At 37.7% G+C, this 20,054-nt stretch overlaps 1 protein-coding gene across 9 annotated transcripts in view; it reads left to right on the top strand.

Moving 5' to 3' along the window:
* The window catches only part of STARD13 (StAR related lipid transfer domain containing 13), a 116,378-nt gene extending 100,947 nt beyond the window's left edge, over positions 1 to 15,431 (top strand). For 4 of the 9 annotated variants that reach the window (XM_058185164.1, XM_058185157.1, XM_058185161.1 and 1 more), the window contains 7 exons: positions 2,957 to 3,155; positions 4,541 to 4,748; positions 5,647 to 5,761; positions 8,682 to 8,903; positions 10,194 to 10,411; positions 11,678 to 11,854; positions 12,615 to 15,419. In XM_058185164.1, coding sequence (XP_058041147.1) covers positions 2,957 to 3,155; positions 4,541 to 4,748; positions 5,647 to 5,761; positions 8,682 to 8,903; positions 10,194 to 10,411; positions 11,678 to 11,854; positions 12,615 to 12,732 — 1,257 coding nt within the window. In that variant the 3' untranslated portion in view covers positions 12,733 to 15,419. Of the gene's footprint in view, positions 1 to 2,956; positions 3,156 to 4,540; positions 4,749 to 5,646; positions 5,762 to 8,681; positions 8,904 to 10,193; positions 10,412 to 11,677; positions 11,855 to 12,614 lie in introns of all 9 variants that reach the window. The other 5 variants (XM_058185156.1, XM_058185155.1, XM_058185163.1 and 2 more) reach the window with 3 other exon arrangements.
* Positions 15,432 to 20,054: the final 4,623 nt, after the last annotated feature.

The raw sequence follows: 20,054 nt of genomic DNA, 5'->3' as shown, positions 1-20,054 counted from the left end.
ATCTTAAATGATTTATAGGAATACAAGCAAATAAAATTACTATAATTCGAAAACATTCAGTATAATATATGTCTGGGCACGTACATTCACAAAGGCACTTACAAACTGGATGCAGACATAGCTGCATCCTGAATTATCAGGGGAGACATTATTCCAGGGAATGGACCCTTCCTAGAAAAAGTCCACTTTCAAATTTATAAGATAAATTTAATAATATAATAATATAAATTTATAGAATAAATTTAATAATATAATATAATATAAATTTATAAAATTTATATTTTATAAAAATATTTATAAAAATATTTTTATTTATTTTAACTCACATTTTTTTATAATAAAAGGTATAATAAAAGGTAAGTTAAAAATGAATAAAAATGTTGATAAATTTTGTTATTAGCCAATATAACTGAAGAGAAAATTATCCAGGCAAGGCCAATTCTGATTTTAGATTATCAGACTGAAATCTTGGATTTGTTTACTCCCTACAACCATCTATATTCCTGCCTGAAATCACAAACTGATCAGTGAACTGAGACTTCATAGAAATTCTAACAATATATTAGAATAGTTGTAATTTCACCCCAATAGCCAATTTTCTTCTGTTTCTTTCCCTCATTACTCAGTCAAGATTCTGTAACCACAGAAGATGCTCAGTCATCATTAGAGGCTGTAGGAATGTTTTTGTTTTTTTCTCCCCTAAAGGCAGTTTGTACTTCTGCAAACTCACACACTGCACATGTGTGATGTATTTAATGAGGTAGCACACACAGGAGGCAAAGAAAGACTAAGTACTGTAATTTGGAAAAGGAAACGGTGCCTACTTTTTTCATAGTTTTTTCCCCTCGCTGTGCCATTTCTTCCACTATGAAATGAAGAGAGACAACTTTAATACATCCCATGTGTTATAACTCTGCTTCACTTTAGAATAAAATTGTGATTTGTGCAAAGGAATTAGCATTGGGGAAAATTCATTTAAGAGAAGTGTTGTAAAAGGACAAAGTGGTGTAAAGCTGCGAGCCCACACATTTGAAGAAACATTTGTTGAAGAAAACACATATTAAATATATATTCCATAATCCTAATCCCTTCACCATAAAAGTCCAGGAAGACATTATTAGAAAGGAGAAACTTTTTTATGTCCGATAGGCCTGTTCCCATATCCTACAATTATATATTTGCAGCAGATACTCTGTTATTAAAGGACACAGAGGAGGGGATAAAATAATGCATGATGAAACACCATTGAATCCTCTTTCAAGGAATTGGGGCAAATAGTATAATTTTAACTAATAGGCAGCCTTTTGATGGCTTGGAACCACATGTAGCATTTAATGGGGTAACAAACTACAGTGAGCAAGGCCAAAAGAAAGTGAGCCATAATTATGTCCACCTGTAGGATTGGAACTGTATAGGTTTTGGTACTGTTAAGCAGAGGTGGGATTCAGTTACCTTCCCTACCGGTTTGGAAATGTGAGCACATGTGCCACCTCTGTGCATGCACACGGCCTTCTGTGCATGCACAGTAGTTATGCATTATGTCCGGGTGGGTGGGCAGAGCCTCCTGAAATGCCGCTACCGGTTCATGCGATCCAGAGAGAATCCGGCGGCTGAATCCCACCACTGCTGTTAATCCAGTTTTAGGGCTTAATAGTAGCATTTTCTTCCTTCCCCCCCCCCCCTGTTTTCAAGTATAAAAGAATGGAAGCAGATCTCTGGTTTCAACAATACTCAAGGGGAATTCTATCAGAAAATATCCACATTTGCATGTTAGCCATTCTGGCTTAAGCTAAAAAAAAATCAAATTGGCAAACTTCATGCTCATGTTCTCTGTAGTGTAAAGTACCAGCTCTCTCATGTGAACAAGTTGTCACAGACAAATCAGACTAGGCAGAGTCCTGTAACCTAAAAGAGACAGTTGGTATAGTTATTATACCTCCACAACCACAAAGCTCACTGGGTAACTTTGGATCTGGAACTTTCTGCCTAACCACATAGGGTTATAATGCTATAATACTTGGGTACAATGTCTATTGGTTATATTTTGGTTCAAAGATGTGGAAGAACTCTTATAATAGCAAAGACATGAATGTGACCTGATCGTGCAACTTTATTAACTGCTCGTGTTAATTCCAAGCCAATTTAAAATGGGAGAACAACTTTCCATGATCTTCAACACAATACCCATTTTCAGAGAGATCATAAGGAAGTTGTGAATGTCATTGATATAGAACCAGAAAAACTGTGAAATGAGATCAGAGGAATTGTTGAGGATGAATATGATAAAGACTATCAAAGATGAAGAAACAGACAAATAAATTGGATAGTGGAAATTGCCAACAGGAGACGAGAAGTCAAAACCAGGAAAAATAAAGATCTCTGAAAGGAACCTAAAAAAGAACCATGACAGAAGAGACATGAAGCAGTATTATGACATCTATAAGGACACTAAATATAGACTCATACACAGCAAAACAAGTTTTCCGAAAAAATCTTTGAACTGAGAAGGTCCCAACCACAAATTGTTACATTAAAGGATGCCAATGGACAGTTAGTAACTTATTTAAAGAACATCAAACAGAAATGGAAAGAGAATATTGAAATAGAGATGTCAACATCCAAGATACCCAAGAAGATATTTCCTACTTACAAGAACAAGATGGACTTTGTGTGAGGCCAAGGCCAGGCTTCTTGCTGGCTTCTTTTAGCTAGCGAGACATCCTTTGTGAGAGGAATTGTGGCTGGATGCGGGACCAGCCTTGTTTGAGTAATTATCTTCTGAATTGAAATAATTTCTTGGCCATACCAAGCCTGTTGCTAGGTGTATCACTGAAAACCCCATATTTAACTATCAAAAGATGTTTTTTTTAAAAGCTTGAATTGAATAGTATTTTGATTTAGCATGATGATGATGATGATGATGACATTATATAATCTATTATGGTATATATTGTAGGTGGGTCTTTTCCGTAAGTCAGGTGTGAAGTCACGAATACAAGCACTGCGTCAGATGAATGAAAGCTCTCCTGAAAATGTCAGCTATGAAGATCAGTCTGCATACGATGTAGCAGATATGGTGAAGCAGTTTTTCAGAGATCTGCCTGAACCTCTTCTCACGAGCAAGCTGGGAGAAACTTTTCTCCACATCTATCAGTGTATGTATTGAATTTGTTTCATCTGGCTAGGGAATAGTTATGGAATATTAAAGCCTTTCGATCTTTTAAAGAAGGGCAGCGTCTTCTTTTGCAGTTCCCAGAGCTTCATTAGATTTCTAATGAAATCTAACAGCAAATCCCTGAATAAGGGTGATGTGGTTTACCATCAGTTCTCAGAGCCTCAATGGCATCAGCACTTAAATCTATAAAAATATTAATAAGTACATGAATATTGTACTAAAGAATATACCTTGTGGCCATGCTACAGATTAGAGGATTTATCATCCAACATATTTAAAGAACACTGTTTGGAAATGCTGTTGCTGTTCAGTAGAGCAGTAGATGTCAAAACATTGAGAATGCATGTTTGCTGTTCTCTGGATAATGCAGTTTAATTGCACTATTACCTGTAGAGTATCTACATACAAAGCAGTAAATAGTTTCTATATCTAAGAACCTTAACATAAGATTAAATTCAAAATGATTCTGAAATAACATATAATGGGCATTTTCTCCAGGGCAAATATATATATATATATATATATACATACATACATACATACATACATACATACATACATATATACATTCATACATACATACATACATACATACATACATACATAGAAACTGAAAAGAAATAGGAAGGAATCTTCTGGTTCAAGGGATCTTATGCTAACAGGATGGGAATTTCTCTTGATCTCTCTCTATACCACTCCATGCATGCCCCAGTTCTGCTTCAAAGGATTGTGTCTTCATACATGGGCCTCTGTTACATAAGCAGATTCCACTGGCAGATGATAATGCTGGAGAAAGCTTGGACTATCTGAATATGTTATAGAGGTCCCTTTACAGGATACTATCTCATTATATCCTATCTAAAATATGCTATCTTTCATTATATGCTAAACTAAAGGTTGTCTCTATGATTAAATCCCTTTCAGTTTTGAATCAGGATAATCCTCTAATCCTGAACCAACCAGATAAAAGCCATATCTTTGCTTTAGGTCTTAGCACCTTTAACTAATATGGCTAAGGGAACTTCTAGCTTATACAAAAGTAAGGAGACATATTTTCTAAGCTATATGTTCAAACATTGCACTATTCCGTAACATGGTTTAATTTTGTCTTAGTTTTGATTTTGCTTGTAAATCAGAAACAATGGTTTAGCATTATAGATTAACCAGGCTACTGGGTCTTGCTCAAATAATGACATAAAATTATGTATGAAGCAAGAAACCAAACAATATGTAAGATGCAGAGTTTTTTTCTGTGTGAACAAGTAAAATTTCCCTGTCTGGGAGATTAAATTCCACATGATGTTCTAGCAATCCTGTTTGTACTTAGAATCAAGTTTCATTAAATTGCACCTTTTTTTTCTACAGATGTTCCAAAAGAACAACAGCTTCGGGCAGTTCAGGCTGCCATAATGCTGATGTCAGATGAAAATCGGGAGGTTTTGCAGACCTTGCTCTGCTTCTTGAATGATGTCACCTCTGTGGAAGAGAATCAAATGACTTCCATGAATATAGCAGTATGTCTGGCCCCTTCTCTTTTTCACCTCAACATCATCAAGAAAGAAAGCTCGCCACGGTGGGGATTATTTACTAGTTGTCTCTAATTCTTCCATTCTGGGCTTAAAAGTAATTCCATTATTGTCCAATATTCAATCATGTTTGAAGTGGCGTTTATATTCGCTAGGGTCTGCCCTTGGCAAATTGTTATTACTGCTCAAAAATATAAGCATATATATTGTGAATTAGGAATAAGGGAGTATGGTTTCAATAGAAGACCTTATTCTGAGTTGCTATGGAGCAAATCCCTAGCAACAATTCTGACAAATACAGGGCACTTTATCTGCCACAATAATAGTAATAATGATAGGCTTATTGAGATATTGTTGGATTATTTATTGCATTTCATACCCCTCTCTCTCTCTCCCTCTCTCTCTCTCTCTCTCTCTGTGTTAGATTACCTATTCAAGGCTAAATGTACTCATAAATGAACCCAGTCTTTTTCAAAACAGGCTGTGCTTTTCTATTATTGTTGCTTAATTAATATAGTAATAGCAATCATTCATACATAAAGCAAAATCGTTCTTTGATTTGCCCCATTAAATGGTCCCAAACATTTTTCTTTCCAGCAGAATGAACATGGAGGTCAGATTCACACTTCAAACTACGCCTTAATGCCCTTTGTTTTCCCCATGGGTGCCATAATGCTGACCTTCCTTGTGTAATACACAAAGAAGTCTATTTTAAGTGCTTTTTTATTACTTTGTACTTTGAGAATAGTTAAGGCATATCTTTTCCCCAACAATAAACCGGGTGTTTCTTCTCTTGTATAATGTGATAAAAGAAGAATATTGTCTTGAACTGTGTGTAGCTTGATACCAAAAGAAAAAAAAAAGGTATATGCATTTCAGCTTTTACTGTCAACTCAAGAACAGCCTTTGCTTTTATCTTATTTAAAACATTGCATTTACTTGCAGAGTAATGCAAAAGAAGTACACAACAGGAAAGCCAGATCAGAAAGATCTCAGTGAAAATCTGGCAGCTACTCAGGGACTGGCACACATGATCACTGAATGTGATAGACTTTTTGAGGTAAGTGAAAGACTTAGGTAGCATTATTCCTAAGGAAAAATGTCATGAAGCACTAAGTTTATATACTAGAATATGTTGATGTATTTCTTTGGATATTTTTCTGGCACATCTGCATAAATTGATTTCAGATGCATTAAAGTACTGGTTGAGATTCAGTTTGTGATCACTTACTATTCCAAGACCATTTTGACAAGTATTTGTATCAAGCCAGGTATTCCCACTATATATTTGTATACTAGATTTCTATAGGTAAGGAAAGTGTATGACACATGACTTAATTTAGAAAACAAAATAAAGTGAATTGGCTTGAATTAAGGAAAGTTTTGTGAAAACGTGGAGTTGAAGTATGGTTGCTGAATTCAGTAATTATGGGTAAATGGTTAAAGAACAGCAAGCATGAAACTATATGAATTTTTTTGTAAATTGTTCAACACTAAGCAGAGAATTAGACACGGATGCCCAATCTGTGGACAAAGATTATGTATTGCTGCAAATGTGAAATAGATTATATGATGCAAAAAATAATGTATTACAGAGCAAGATTTAACAGGGAAATCAAGCGAATACTTGAAAATCAGAGCAAGTAGATGAATTTGTGTACTTAGTAAAATGTTAATTAATCATGGAAGAATAGATGGATCTTTTAATACGTACATTGTTAGTACAAAGAAAATGGTAGTATGCAGTCAATTATAATCAAACATTATTCATTGAAGGAACAAAAAATGTCTAAGAATAAGAACCATTGCTATATGGAAATCAAAGTTGGATATGTCAGGAGAAATATAAAGTTAAATTGATTGATGCAGGGTGCTTACTTCAGACTGGTGTGGTAGAACAAAAGATTGGGTCAAGAAGTAATGGGTACTAAATGAATGTAGGCAAAAGCACATACAGTAGTTCTTTACCTACAGCCATTCAGTCGGGGATTGTTCCAAGTACAACAGTGCAGAACAAATGGTGGTTATGTCCAGTTTTCAGAGTTCGGGCTATGCCAGCACCCTCACATCCACATGATTTCAATCTGGTTGCTTGGCAGCCAGTTCACACTTATGAAAAGTTGCCAAAAGCCCCCAGATCACTTGAACACCATTTGCAATCTTTCCTACTGGTGTTGTGATCGAGGCCCAAGGAGTGATTACCAAACACAATTCAGTCCTGAACAAACTTATTTTATTAAAACAGCTGAGAATTAATTCATTCTCAGCTTAGTCCAAAACAAATTCTTTCTAAACAGTCCTTTGGCCTTATCACCAACCTTTGTTGTGTTTGGTAACCTGCCAAAGGCTTTTTGTGGCAAAAACCCCACAAAGTTCAAGAGACACTGACAAGAAGCACTGGAATCAACATTGCTTTTCCACAAAGAACCCAACGGCTTTTTGCTGCGCTTTTAAGCCTTATGGGAGTGACCAATCATCTTCTGGCCTTACTCCCGAGTCGTCCTTTTTGCTTCAGCTGCTCTTGCCTTCTGGCAGCTCTTCTCATATGTGCACTAGGAACAGGCTCCTCCTGTTCCTCTGCCTCTCTGCTGTCCACCTCTGGAGGCTCTGGATTCCGCGCATTGCTCCCAGATGGCCCTGGTCCCATCCCTGCCTCTGATGCAGAACCCTCGTCCAGGCCTTCCCCTGACTCCAGGACTGGCCCATCGTCCTCGCCAGCCTCCTCACTGTCCGACTCTGCTGCTAGGTCCGCAAGCTGCTGGCAGACCAGAGCTGGCTTCCCCAAAAAGTCAGTGGGGAAGCTTTCAGAGAAGGTCACAAGTTATTGAAGTAAGTCTTCCCCCAACTGTGTATCTTCTCTGTGTTGGCCACTTCCACACACCACACAGGGATGAGCTAATAAGGTTCTCAAGGGTTCGGGAGAACCTCTAGCTAAGATTCTGTGCAGTTCAAAGAACTCCCAAATCCCACTCCTGGCTGGCCCCACCCACCCCACTGTGCCCCTCCTAGGAGTCCCCACACGGCCCATTTCGGATGCAGGTAAGTGCAAAGTATGCACGGAGGCTCGGGGAGGGCAAAAAACAGGCCTACTGGAAATCCAGGCCTGTTTCCGGCCTCCAGAGGGCCTCCGGAGCCTGGGGAGGCCATTTTAGCCCTCCTGGAGGCTCAAGAAAAACCTCCGGAGCCTGGGTAGGACAAAAATGCCTCCCCACCATGATGCAGGAGGCTGACTAGGCCACTCAGCAACCAGGCAGAGAACCCCTTGCTAAAATTTTGAAGCCCACCCCTGCCAACACACTTTCCACACACCTCCCTCGCATCCCCATGCACCCTCCTGACCCACACTGCACTTTCCTTGGGCCAGACTATGCATCTCTACAACCTTGTGCGCTCTTCATAATTTGCAGTGTGTCTTACTACATCCCCCTTGTGTACCCCCATGCATTCTTCCTGCATCACGCTATGATTCTTGCACACCCTCCTCCACTACCCACAGTTGGTATGGAAGAAATGTATAGAAGTAGTTTGAATATATATAGAGAATGAATAAAATCACAAAACAAATATATGAAAGAAGTGAGTCAGGATGAAGGGGAAAACAGTGAAAGACATAATTAGCTGGAGTTCATGTAATCTTGATAGGAAGCATGGAAAGTTTTAAAATGTTAATTATATATATATATACATATTCAAATAGTTCCTGAAAACTTGCTGAGAAAGTTTAAGGGTCCCAGATTTGATACCATTTTCATGGGCTCTCTGTTTAAGTATTTTTAGTAATGTGAATTTAGTAAATGTCCATGCCCCATGTCTGAAGCATTGTTACATATTGGGGTTACCTTGTGGATGTATTTGATTTTTTTTTCATGTTATTACTTGTAAAACACTGAGAGGTTTTGGAAATGGTGCAACATAGAAGCCAAAGTAAGTAAATCAATAATAACATTATTTTCCCCTCCATCCTCTTTTTTTTGGAGCAGATTCCACATGAGATGTTTTGCCAGTCTCGGAACTCTTACATTGAGGCTGAAGTACATTCCCCAACTTTGGAGGATCTGGGCAAACAAATGGATGAAGAAAATGGGAATTACCAGACCTACATAGAAAGTCTAATACAGAATCTTTGTAAAGATGCTAAGGACAAATTCAAAGGATGGGTCACTTGTTCCAGCATGGAAAATACAGACCTCTGCTACAAAAAAGTAATTTTGAAACCAAAATAATTTGTTTACTTCTGCACAGTAACTTTGATAAACAATAGTTTCCATCTTTACTGAAATATCCATATTGTACACTGAAACGGGTTTTTTAAAATATGCCATTTTATAAACCATATTTTATCCCTTCTCCCCCCAAAAAAAGTCTTTAGGTGTTTTCAGATATAGGACTTCTGTATTATTAAACCAAACTTTTGATGCAGTTTTTTAATGCTTTTTTAATGGAAGACACATGTACCTTGTTAGTGGGGTATGATGTCTTTCAGCTCCTGTGTACAATTATATAAACAAGGCTGTAAAACAGCCCAATATTAAACCTTGTTTGGAAATGTCCCTTGATGTTGCCATTGTGAATTGAAAAATGTAGAGTTAAGGCCAGTAGTGGGTTTCAAATCCTGTCACTACCAGTTCGCTTGGGGGCACTCACATACTCCTATGACACTTCTGCGCATGCGCAAAGACGTCCGAGCAGGTGGGCGGAGTCTCCCAATGCTGCTGCTACCAGTTCACCTGATCTGGGGTGAACCAGTAGCAAACCACCACTGGTTAAGGCACAATGAGAAAAGTGATCCTGACTTAGCTGATATATTTGGGATGTCTCTATATTCACTACAGATAGTCTCAATTTACATGCACAATTGAGACTAGAAGTTCAATCATAATTCATTGCAGTTGTAAATCAAGGCACCATGTGTCTGTTTTTACAGCAGTTATTAAGTGAATCACATCGTCATAAATCTGAATTCATTCTTCCAAAGAAGAAGTGGCAAGTGACAAAAAAAGCTACAAATCACAGTCATGTGACTGCAGGACACGGCAATTGGATGCAAATGTGAGCTGGTTGCCAGCAGCCAAAATGCAGTCAAGTGACCCTCTAATATGTTTTGTGACAGCCAGAAGTGCTTTACAGACCATAAAGCATCCTTCCTAAGTCCATCATAACTTTGAAAGGTGATTAAATGACTTTGCTTGTTCTGCTTATCTTGTGTTTCCAGTTGCAGATCCATTTCATATCTTGGCCTGACATAAGCTGGCATGGAATTGATTTGCTTCCTGGAATTAAATGGAATTAAATTCTCAAATTTCAATTAGCTCCTTAATTCAGGGATTCCAAACTTAATTGGTACTAGAAAATGTCTGCTCCTAACCCAACAGAGCTTTAGATGGAGAGAGAAATTAGTGGATCTTCTGGGTCACAATAGTGTTTCAGTGCCTTCTAGCCTGTATCTCAGCTGTATGCTTAACATGCAATCTCTTCTTTTCCATTTCATTGAGGTTGGAGATGGAAATCCATTAAGACTATGGAAGGCATCTGTAGAAGTTGAGGCTCCTCCATCAGTTGTCTTGAACCGTGTGCTAAGAGAAAGGCATCTTTGGGATGAGGATTTCTTGCAATGGAAAATAATAGAAACCTTGGATAAGCAGACGGAGATCTATCAGTATGTTTTGAATAGTATGGCTCCCCATCCGACTAGAGATTTTTTACTTCTCAGGTAATTTAGAGAAAGAAGCAACTAATTATAATATAATAGCTAACTTACAGTCCAACATAGCCTTTCTAAAGCTGTTATCCTCCAGATGGACCTAAACTCCAACAATTCTCAGTATAAAAAGTAGCAATCTCAGGAATGCATCCAGTTAGGGAAGGCTGATCTCAGCATATATCTGTGCTTTCTCTGTTATGTATGGTCATCTCTCTTGGGGCTTCATTGATTAATTTTCTTCCAATTTATTTTAAAATCAAGACATTGTGTAATCTATGCGTTATTTTGGAGTGTTCCCATAAAATCCTGCAAACTACTCAAACCAGATGTCTGACAAAACATATTGTTTAATCTATATTGTCATAAATATAATCAATGCAGCTGTCTCAAGTTTTTGGATTTGCTCTGCTCCCATGAGAATAGCTGTTGTTTTCCTGGAAAATAATTTATTTTGACAGGAAGCAAATAACTGTAAAAAAAATATTCACATAATAGATCACTAAAAAAATAAGAAGCATATCTGTTATCATTCTTAGTATGGTGATAGAAGTGTGAGACAAATAGAGGAAACAACCTAAAAAGGACATTATGCAATAAAATACATATTTTCAATAATAATTATTAAATGAATTTATATTATACTAAAATATGGTAACTATAGTTTCCCGGAAAAAATCAAGGACATACATGAAAAAGGAACAAATCCGAAAGCAATTCATAAGGAAGCAATTTTTAATTATGTTTATAACTTTGCTTTACAAAGGTACATTGAAGAACAAAACCAAGGAAAAAGTTACAAAAACACATATTCCAATAAAAATATCTAAAATCAAACTGAATATGTAAATTAATTTTGAGAAGACAGTTCAGTTTCCATACATTTCACATGAATCACTATTCGTACAATAAAACCCAAAATAAAAGACAAATGTGAGTTTTTGAAAAATAAATAAATCTGAAGGATAGCTTATTGAAATAAAAGACTGTCCTTTATAATAAACAAAATATGATCACAGTATATTTAAGGACGCTCGAAAGAATTCAGTAACTTTCCAGAACTTTGTGCCTCCACTTTCCAGACATGATGAGACTCTAAGATACTGAGGATCCCATCAGCTTTGAAGCTGGCTGATTAAAAATCCTGTGGAATGAGTCCCATCATATCTGAACAGCCCAGGTTTGGGAAAGGCTGGAAAACAAACATACTCGCCATTATTTTTATTGCAGTGCTGCCCCTCCAATTATCATTTTCTTCTTAAAAACCCATCTAAACAGGGCCTGGAGGACAGATTTGCCTAAGGGGATGTGCGTGCTAGTGGCTATCTCTGTAGAACACGATGAAACTCCTTTGATGGGGGATGTGCGAGCAGTTGTCCTGGATTCCCAATATTTAATAGAACCTTGTGGCTCTGGAAAATCTCGACTGACACACATCTGCAGGATTGACCTTAAGTAAGTTCTACAAAGATCAATGCCAATATCTTGGTCAGCAATCTTTTTGCACAACTAGCATTCCTGAGCATTGTTTGGCAATATAAGTAGGACAGTATAATTACTAAAAGAACTTTCATCCTTTAGCTGGAAATGAAAATATACACATTGATCTCATGACTCTAAATTTACTCAAGAATGAATTCATTAAATCCAATAGAATTTACTCTACAGTAATATTATGTACATTACAAGAGCTGTTGTATGTATCTGAGTAGCCTTGGGTCATACAAGCATTCCAGAATTATTATGTCATTTCATGATTGATTCTAGTAGTTGGGTGTTCCTCCCAAATTATTTTCTAAATTCAGTGTTAAACACAGTTATGATTGAAGAGATCAGTACTTAGATTTAAGCAATTGCTAGGTCAGATTTATAATTGAAAAAGCACATTTGAAAAATGTATAACCTCAAGCAAGTTAGAAGTTACAAATGTTCCCTTCTCTCCAATATATGCACACCTGCACTGATTTGGGTAATGGCCAAATAAACAGAATACATGGCCACTTAAACAGAAAAGACCTATGTCTTACTGCAAATCTGCAGGCACAAAACAAACTCTGATGGAGAATCTTTGGCCCATTTCCAGTGTCTGGAAATTTCTGCACAGGATCTGTGGGTGTATCTATTGTCAGAAATCTGCAAAAAATTTCTTTTTACGTTCAGGTGAGATTGAGAAACTAGTAATTTGACGTAATACTTTCTCTTTGTTTTCCTTCAGAGGTCATTCATTAGACTGGTACAATAAAGGCTTTGGACATCTGTGTTTAGCTGAAGTGGCTAATATCCGAAATTCATTTCAGCCTCTGATTGCTGAGGGACCAGAAACAAAAATCTGAAAGATGGAGAACCTGCATGTATAACCTGCCATGCTTACCTGACAACCACTGGATTTACAACTTTGTTTGCATGCCAGCTAAAGAAGAGCTGCTTGGAAAATTCTGCCATTATTTGGATTTGTTACATACCAAAGTGGTCCACATTTATAGATTGCCTTCGCTGAAGAACCTTTTTTCACTGCTACTTCTTTCTGACTTTTAAAAGTAAACTTTATGTCCTGTATAGTTTTGATATTTAAAAGCTTCTGGGAAGCTTATTTCAAAGTGTTAATATGTAATTATTATTATTATTATTATTATTATTATTATACAATATAAATATTGTATATCTTTTATTATGTATAATATGTGTATATATTTACATCTATCTCTTTATAGGTAGATACTGCTATACAAAATGAAGTTTGGTATATAAACTAAAGTGTTCTGGGGGAAAAAAATCACCTGTTTGGAATTTATTTTCACTCGGTTAGACCCCAATATACTCTAGCTTAAATTAACTGCATTTACTATCTTTATAAGATAGTAATTTCTAATTTCTTATGTGTCTTATGTTAAGACCTCTGCCTGTTTCAGCATTCACGCTATTTCTAAACAGACACGTGTAAAAGAATTTAGGATTCTTCCCTTAGCTTAACTTAGTACCTTCAGAAGTGTTGGATTTCCTGTTGGAGAGAAAAATCCAGTTTAAATCCAACATGACCAGAGGGCAACAAGCTGGAGAAATCTGGTTTATAGTATTTATAGGACTATTAAAAGGTACATAGTCACAAGAGAATAGCAGTCAGGCAACAAGAATATTAACTCAAGTAATTACAGTCTGACAATTATTTACAGTGGCCTGCCGAGTCAGCCAAAACAATAGTTTCCAGTGAAGATTGTAGCTCCTTTATTAATGGAACAAAAATTTACAAGATTATTATTTTGATGAGATGTACTGAAATCAGTACCTATAGTTTAGGAATGTAATGTCAGTTTAGACTTTCAAACTTTTCACTTTAGAATAATCCCCTCAAAATCCATAGGACAATATTGGAGATCCAGCACTAAAATCTCTAGTACAGGCAAACTTTCAACCAAGTTCAGAGGAGACTGATCATTTATTCAGACAACTTTTGGATAGTTGAATGTCTATGGAGATTCTCAATCATCCAGGTCATGGTTGTCCCAAAGGTGTTTTTTTCCAAAAAGCAACTGGACTACTTTTCCTTTTCCATTGAAAACATTTCACCTCTCATCCAAGAAGCTTCTTTAGTTCTATCATATTCTATTTCAGTTTTGGATAGGCTATTACAAGCTGATTTTGAATGAGTAAATTAAAAATAGAGGGTGACATTTCCTGGCTTAAAATCCAAAATCAGAACTTCCAATGTTTACTTCTTATCCAAGAAAAGTGAAACACCTCCTTAATTTTCTAACTTTATCATATAAATTTCTAACTTTTGTCAAATAAATGAGAATTCCTACCTTTTGCCTTCTCCTTCAAAACAATAGCAAAGAGTTAAAATAAGCTTGCCCAGTTTTTCTCAAAAGTATTTGGAAAAATGGCTAGGACTGAGTTTATAAACCCTGAAGAGTAGTTTTTTTCCTAACATCTCAAATGTTACAGGCTAAAATGTGATGGCACTTAAAGAGATGTTGAAATAACCAAATTTTACAGCTTTATAGGGTTGGCCAAGCTCAGAATAACTAGAGTTGATTAGAACATTGATTGTCACATATACTTTGTGCTATTGCTTTTTATTTATTTAAGCAAAATTTAACCATAATTTGTGGCTTCATTTTAAGAATATAACTGCCTGAATTAGATGAACTGGAGGGAATGAATTGGGCAGCTAGTCTAATAAAAACTTTATAAAACTGTTGGCAAACATTGCTCCGAGCAATATTATATACATTTCAGTAACTGTATAATTTAGGTAATACTAATAATTCTGGAATATTTCATTTAGAATTCCAGCCTACACAAATGAAACACTAACAGACCATTCTGTAACAAAAACTATATGCTACTCTGTGTTCAAACCACATAATCCAATTTTGATTTTTGCTAAGGGCTATCTTTGAAACAACTTCAGTTGAAAAGGAATTAATATAGGTCTTTGAAAAGAGACAACCACAGTATCAGAGGTGGGTTTCAGCAGGTTCTGATCAGTTCTGGAGAACCAGTAGCAGAAATTTTGAGTAAATACCACCTCTGACTGGCCCCGCCCCCATCTATTCTCTGCCTCCTGAGTCCCAGCTGATGTGGAGGAAATGAAGATTTTGCAGTAACCTTCCCCTGGAGTGTGGAGAGAATGGAGATTTTACTGTATTTTTCCCCTGCCATGCCCACCAAGCCACATCCACCAAGCCATGCCATGCCCACAGAACCAGTAGTAAAAAAATTTGAAACCCACCACTGCACAGTATGTAGAGTTTTCATATTGCCTTAGTAGAAGGCTTCTCTCTTGATCCTGAATGCAAGCTTGGAAGCAAATCCCCTTTTTATCCGAGGGCTGAATTTCCAAGAATTGGCAGCACTCTTGATCAGTACAGTACTGCATTTTCTGAACATAACAAAAAAGAAAAAAAAATGGTAGCATTTTTGGTAGCCATGTGAAACTCCACTGGTTAATATATATTCAGGGATGATTGATTGTTTTCCGAAGAGGAACATGCTCTAAAAGTAATAGTGATGTTTGAAATAATATGTGGGAATCGGGGCTTTTTGACAGTAAAGCTACCATAAAAAAACTTGTGGTATTCCTAATATGTATAATCATTTTCAAACTCTTTAAATCCCAGTTCAACCTGGCTTTTTTGTTTGTTTGAATTTATTGAGTTAGTTAGTACCCTTTTGTCAATTTGAAAGTATCAATATGACTCCTTTCTTTCCTCCCACACAGCCACCAACATCCTTTACAAATCTGATTTTATGGGTTTGGAAGGAGTTCCATTGGCAGGAGATATCCAACTATCATTTTAAGCAATCATTTAAGTCAAACTAGATACACAATGTTTTATTCAATAGAACTATGACTATAAAACAGGACTGTCTATAATTTCTTTTTCTTGACAAATCTCATATCTTTAGTGCCAGAGTGGCAAGGAGAAATTCAGCAGATAAAGCTGGTTCCAGCAGGCTGCTAGAGAAATGATTCTCATATATTTGCTAAAGACTCTGGGAGCTACGTGCTGTGTCTGCAAATACACGGATCATTACTCTATCAGCTGCACATTGGTCAAACAAAAACAATTACACACAAAAATGGTAAGTTGATAAAGCATAATAGGTTACAGAGCTCTGCAGTTTTTATACAATGTTTTATGCCTGTACATTCCACAACCAAGACCCTCAAGTCAGTGATCAGAACCTGAATGTGTTGTTTGTTTATATCACTTGCTCAAAATTACTTCTGTCTTAATTTATTTTATATATTCTGGAGTCATATCCTGATCTCATAATAGAGCTATAACTCTTGATAGATTCTTTGTGGCTCTCTGTGTTACATACATGCATAAGGAAGTACCAGTAAGCATTTGCTCATATATACATGTCTTGGCAAACTGGATTAAATGAATCCATGCTCACAATGTCAGTTGCATAACAGGTACATTTTCAAAGATTTTGTTAATTTTATTCTCCTTTTTACATGTAATAATTTTATTCTCCATTTTATTACCCAAAACCTTCCAACCTGCATCATCTAAATGTCCTTTCAACAACCATTATTTAAACACACACAGATTTGAGCTGCAGATCTACCAGAAGAAAAATAAGCATGGTGACTTTTTTCAAAATGTATGTAGGTACCACAGCAAAACAAAATATTTACCAAATTACTTTGAAAAGGTTTTGTTCAAGGTTAGAAATTAAAAACCAAAAAAAATCCTGTGTTCAGCCCCTATTAAGTGAGGTGCCATAAGGTTCTCTGCTTTGTCCTCACCATGGGATAAGGTATCATCACTATACTAATGTACCCATTTATATATCTCCACCCCTAGCACATTAAGTGATGAAATCCCCCCCCACACACACACACACACAGTGTCTGGAGAATGTGAATATTTGGATGGGGAATAACAGGCTCCAGCTGAACCCTAGCAAAAGCGAGTAGCTTTGCATGTGGGAGCCTATTGGTTCCAGGTTGATACCATCTTTGGTACTAGAGGGTTTGCATTGTCCCAAACAGATCCAGTCCACAATAGGGGTCCTTGAAGCTCCATGACTTCTGCTTAATAAGCAGGTAATAGCTGTGATTAGGAGGGTGGGCCTTTCCACAACTTCTTCTTGTGCACCAGTTGTGTCTATTTCTGGATCAGCAGGCCCTGCTCAGTCATTCATCTCCTAATGGCCTTCATATTGGACTACTGCAATGCACTTTATATGGGGCTGTCCCTGAAGAGTATCCAGAAGATCCATCTGGTACAGAATGCAGCAGCACAGGTAGTTATGTGCCTACTAGAACAGCTCTGTGAACTGCAAGTGCTCTCTGCATGCTTAACAGAAGTACCAAAATATTGGTATAAATGATTATTTCTTTGTCATCTACTTTTTGGATTGATTTGACTTAATCACTGCAGACATTTTAAAAAGTAAATCCAGCCTTCTAGTCTATCCACAGGAAGGTTAAAAAACTATCTAGATCAGATCTGGCCAATTCGTAGAAGTCACATTGATAAATTAAAAAATAATTGTGGGTCATAAGGGAATACCTGGAGCACCAGTCAGCTGTTTGACAGCTGCAGCTGGTGGCGTCAGTGAGCCCTGAAGGCGTTGAAGATGTTCAGCAACATGTTTTTCCCGACAGTGGTAGCAGATTCTTACTTGCAGCAGCAACATTAAACAGTGGTGAATTTACTCAATGTTTAGAAAATGCCTCCGGGCTACACACAGCAGCCTGCAGCCATATGCTCTATAGGCTTGATCTAGATTTTACTTTCCCCATTATGGATTCTAATGGAGGTGCCAAATATATTCCAAGATTTAGTGCAAAATTCTTTTGCTTCTTCAGATACAATGAAATAACAATGGGAGGCAAAACTCTACAGTGGTATAGTGTGAGGCTATAGGGCTCTAAGCTCTACCAAGCAAGCAAAAGAAAAACATGGAGAAAAAAATAATAATCAAACATGAAAACCAAAAATTTGGTATAACATCAAAATCAAATCAACATGGAATCTTTTATAATTCATCTTTGAGAAACATACCATAAGACCGTGATGGCGAACCTATGGCACACGTGCCACCTGCCATTTCTGCGGGCACTCGAGCCATCACCCTAGATCACTTCCACTGAGCATGCACCTCCCACCAGCCAGATGATTTTCAGGTCTTTGTCACGCATGCGGGAGACTCGGGCACATGCCCATGCTGCCTGTCCCCTCCCAGGAGTCTCGACACGGCCTATTTTGGATGCCAGGTAAATACAGGGCTTGAGCTCTGGGAGGGCAAAAAATGGGCCTACCAGAAGTCCTGAAACGGGACATTTCTGGCCTCCGGATGGCCAGGGAAAACCATTTTCATTCTCCTGGAGGCTCCAGGAAAGCCTCTGGACCCTCCGGAGGGTGAAAAAAGGGCCTACTGGAAATCCAGAAATAGGCCATTTCCGGCCTCCAGAGGCTTTAGAGTGGTCTCCTAGGCCCAAAATGCAAGGGGGTCATGGGCACATGCATGGGGGGGCGCGGGCGCATGCACAGAGGGCAGGGCAGCTCAGGGGGGTCGCGCACACATGCGCAGGGGAGTGGGGCACGCAGGGGGCATTGCACACACGCACACGACCCCCCCACACACTCCCCTCGCTTTTGGCACACCAAAAAAGGTTTGCCATCACTGCCATAAGCTTATCAAGCCTGTATGAATTTTTAATGGCAAAATAGGTGAGAAAACACATAAAACAGCCCAGAATCAAATGTTCAACAAATTGGTTTTTTTAAGAGAGAGCCAAATTTACCACTATAACTTGCGTTAATTTCTTAACTGCAGCTGCCCACACTGCATAAACAATAGCATTATTCTATGTGCTTTGTGTGTAACACACCCAGACGTTTTTGTGTCTTTTTCTTCTTCTTTTACTTTCCCCCGATCTAGTAGAAACTGTCACTCAAATTATGCCAAAACATTTTCCAACAGCAGAGAATAAGCTACACCAGTCACTGAGAACCAAAGAAAGAATTTCCATACAAGTCCAACCAAACAAGACATGCAGATAATGAATAGGCATATTAAAAAACCAAGAATGTGAACTGTGTACATTTGAAACTCTGCAGAAGCTTCTGGAAAAAAAAACAAGAATCACCTTTCCCTCCATCCTTTTTAATCATTAGCTTATACTGTGTTCTCAAAAGGAAAGGTATTTATATTTTCTGTTCGCATCACAATTTCCCAACAATAAGAGACTCACTTGTAAATTTTTCTGCTCTGTTCATAGCAACTGCTCAAGCAGATGATAAACTTCTGCAGTCTAGATGCAGCTATAAACTCTACATGCCATAAATAGCACATGCATTGCAATACTGTACACACAAAACACGCAGGGCTTTCATCACATACTTGTGACCCTTTTGACTTTTTGACTCCTTCCTGGTGGATACCACAGCAACGTTATTCCTAACAAACTAACAAACAGGAAGCAGCAGGTGAAGCTAAGCAGAATAACATCAGATACCTGTACAATTAGCACAGGGGGCCTCCAAGGCTGTGTGCTGTCCCCACTTCTCTTTGTATACCAATGACTGCATCTCTAACGATCCATCTATTAAACTACTGAAGTTCACAGATGACACAACAGTGAGCAGTCTCATTCGAGACAATGATGAATCTGCATACAGATGGGAGGTTGAACTAGCCTCATGGTGCGACCGGAACAATCTGGAACTGAACACACTAAAAACCGTAGAAATGGTGGTAGACTTTAGGAGAAACCCTTCCATACTTCCACCTCTTACAATACTAGACAACACAGTATCAACAGTAGATTCTAGGTCAAATTTCTAGGTTCTACCATATCACAAGGTCTAAAATGGACAGCTAACATCAAAAACATCATCAAAAAAGGACAACAAAGACTGTTCTTTCTGCGCCAACTCAGAAAGCTCAAACTGCCCAAGGAGCTGCTGATCCAGTTCTACAGAGGAATTATTGAGTCTGTCATCTGCACCTCTGTAACTGTCTGGTTTGGTTCTGCAACCCAACAAGACAGACACAGACTTCAAAGGATAATTAGAACTGCAGAAAAAACAATTGCTACCAACCTGCCTTCCATTGAGGACCTGTATACTGCACAAGTCAAAAAGAGGGCTGTGAAAATATTTACTGACCCATCACGTCCTGGATATAA

The sequence above is a fragment of the Ahaetulla prasina genome, chromosome 5 (genome assembly GCF_028640845.1).
Source record: "Ahaetulla prasina isolate Xishuangbanna chromosome 5, ASM2864084v1, whole genome shotgun sequence".
NCBI classification, from domain to species: Eukaryota; Metazoa; Chordata; class Lepidosauria; order Squamata; family Colubridae; genus Ahaetulla; species Ahaetulla prasina.
This window is presented reverse-complemented; position numbering and strand designations above follow the sequence as displayed.